Source organism: Impatiens glandulifera, chromosome 8, assembly GCF_907164915.1.
Source record: "Impatiens glandulifera chromosome 8, dImpGla2.1, whole genome shotgun sequence".
Lineage (NCBI taxonomy): Eukaryota > Viridiplantae > Streptophyta > Magnoliopsida > Ericales > Balsaminaceae > Impatiens > Impatiens glandulifera.
The window spans coordinates 10,578,468-10,580,243 of NC_061869.1; the positions used below are offsets into that span (position 1 = coordinate 10,578,468).

Genomic DNA, 1,776 nt, shown 5'->3' on the forward strand with positions numbered 1-1,776 from the left:
TATATAATTATTCGTGCATTTACACTGACCACGGACCAATATTATATAATGAGAAAATGATATTAAATGAAAAATATTTTAGTATGAAAACTTAAAACTCTAAATATCACTTTTTACAATTGTAAGGACTCAACTCTCATAAGGAAGATAAATGAATGACTTAAGAAGTAGAAGTCAATGATTTAAGAAAGAGATTGGATAAATATAATTGTATTCTTCTTTACTTTTTACTTTTTAAGAAATTACTCTAGAAAAGTTTAACCTTTTTCCTAAAGAATAAGATTCATACAATATTTTTATTTGAGAAATGCCTATATAACGAAAGTTTTACTACACAAAATAATAAAATCTAAGAAGATTAATACATATTCATAGAGTTTTGTTTAAAAAAAAGAAATAACATTGTTGAAATTAGTCATGTATTCTCAAGTAAAATTAACATTTTTCATCTTTGTATTATCTTTAATAATGTTTAGTGTATCTGCATCACCTACTATAGCCACATGGTATGGACCTGCCAATGGTGCTGGTACTGATGGTAAAAAATCATTTTTTATTTACAACATATGTTATTAAATTTGTCAAAACGAAGAAATTTATGTCTTATATGTAATATATATAAAGGCGGAGCATGTGGATATGGTAATACTGTCGAGTCAAATTATGGAAAATTTGTAACCGCAGTCGGTAATGGATTATTTAAAGGTGGCCAAGAATGTGGTGCTTGTTATCAGGTTCATTTTTTTTATGTTGATCATATGAGATGAAACAACTTTTAGATCTATTTATTCAACATATATATATGTATATAGGTGCAATGTTCGTCACACCCAGCATGTTCAAAAAAACCGATAAAGGTAGTTGTTTCCGATCAATGTCCAGAATGTAATCCTGATCAATTTGATCTGAGTGGCACCGCATTTGGTGCCTTAGCAACTAATGGGAAGGCTGCTGAACTCCGTATTGCTGGGAAGATCCAGATAAATTACCAACGGTATATATATATTTATTTATCGATCTTTTTCTTTTACATGTGTTGATATTTTTCGACAATTTATATGGCATGGGTGCAGGGTTCCGTGTCAATATGGGCAAAAAATAAAATTTGTAGTCGATAAAGGTTCGAACCCAAATTATATAGCCGTAAATATAGAGGAAGAAGGTGGAGATGGCGACCTCAGTAAAGTAGAGATTAAACAAGGATCGGGCGAGTTTCGAGTTGCACATCAGATATTCGGGGCTACATGGGGTATCAACTCCTTGGTACCGGGTCCTTTATCTATTCGTCTCACCACAAGCAGTGGACGATCTGTCATAGCTAATAACGTTATACCAGTTGGTTGGCACCCTGGTGCAACTTATTCTTCCTCCGTTCAATTTTAAAGTTATTTTAACTAAGACATTATTTTAGCTACCTAGTATCGGTGGGTGGTTATAATCTTGTTTAAGATATTCAAATAATAAAATAAGTTTAGTCTTAATACTTATTTCTTATATAAATTATAATGCTGAATAAAAGTTTGGTGTTAGAATGATATTAAAACACGTTATAAGACTTGAAAAATGAAATAAGTATTTGTTCGTAAAACATTCGGGATTTATATGTCCTTGATGGTGAGGACGAATTGTCAAATACCTCTGTATTATTGTCCATGAGTCATTTTTTCATCTGAAGTCTTTTTCTTCTAGAAAAAATATGTATTCGTTTATTGTAAATCCATTATTATTGGATTCTGTTTCATTATCGCCAAGTATTTTGGCATAGGTGGGCTGATC

The 1,776-nt window shown here is 31.1% G+C and overlaps 1 protein-coding gene across 1 annotated transcript; it reads left to right on the top strand.

The window, feature by feature from the left end:
* The first annotated feature begins 468 nt into the window (after positions 1-468).
* LOC124912960 (expansin-B15-like) lies at positions 469-1,383 on the top strand. Its single transcript, XM_047453589.1, has 4 exons — positions 469-538; positions 625-734; positions 813-994; positions 1,074-1,383. Exons 1-4 carry the CDS (start codon positions 469-471, stop codon positions 1,381-1,383), a joined length of 672 nt encoding a protein of 223 aa, XP_047309545.1.
* Positions 1,384-1,776: the final 393 nt, after the last annotated feature.

What these genes read in the sequence shown, in the direction of transcription:
- LOC124912960 (XM_047453589.1), top strand. Translation starts at nt 469, where the DNA reads ATGTTTAGTGTATCTGCATCACCTACTATAGCCACATGGTATGGACCT. An exon ending in CAATGGTGCTGGTACTGATG is followed by an intron (nt 539 to 624) that starts GTAAAAAATCAT and finishes ATATATATAAAG; the next exon opens with GCGGAGCATGTGGATATGGT. An exon ending in AATGTGGTGCTTGTTATCAG is followed by an intron (nt 735 to 812) that starts GTTCATTTTTTT and finishes ATATGTATATAG; the next exon opens with GTGCAATGTTCGTCACACCC.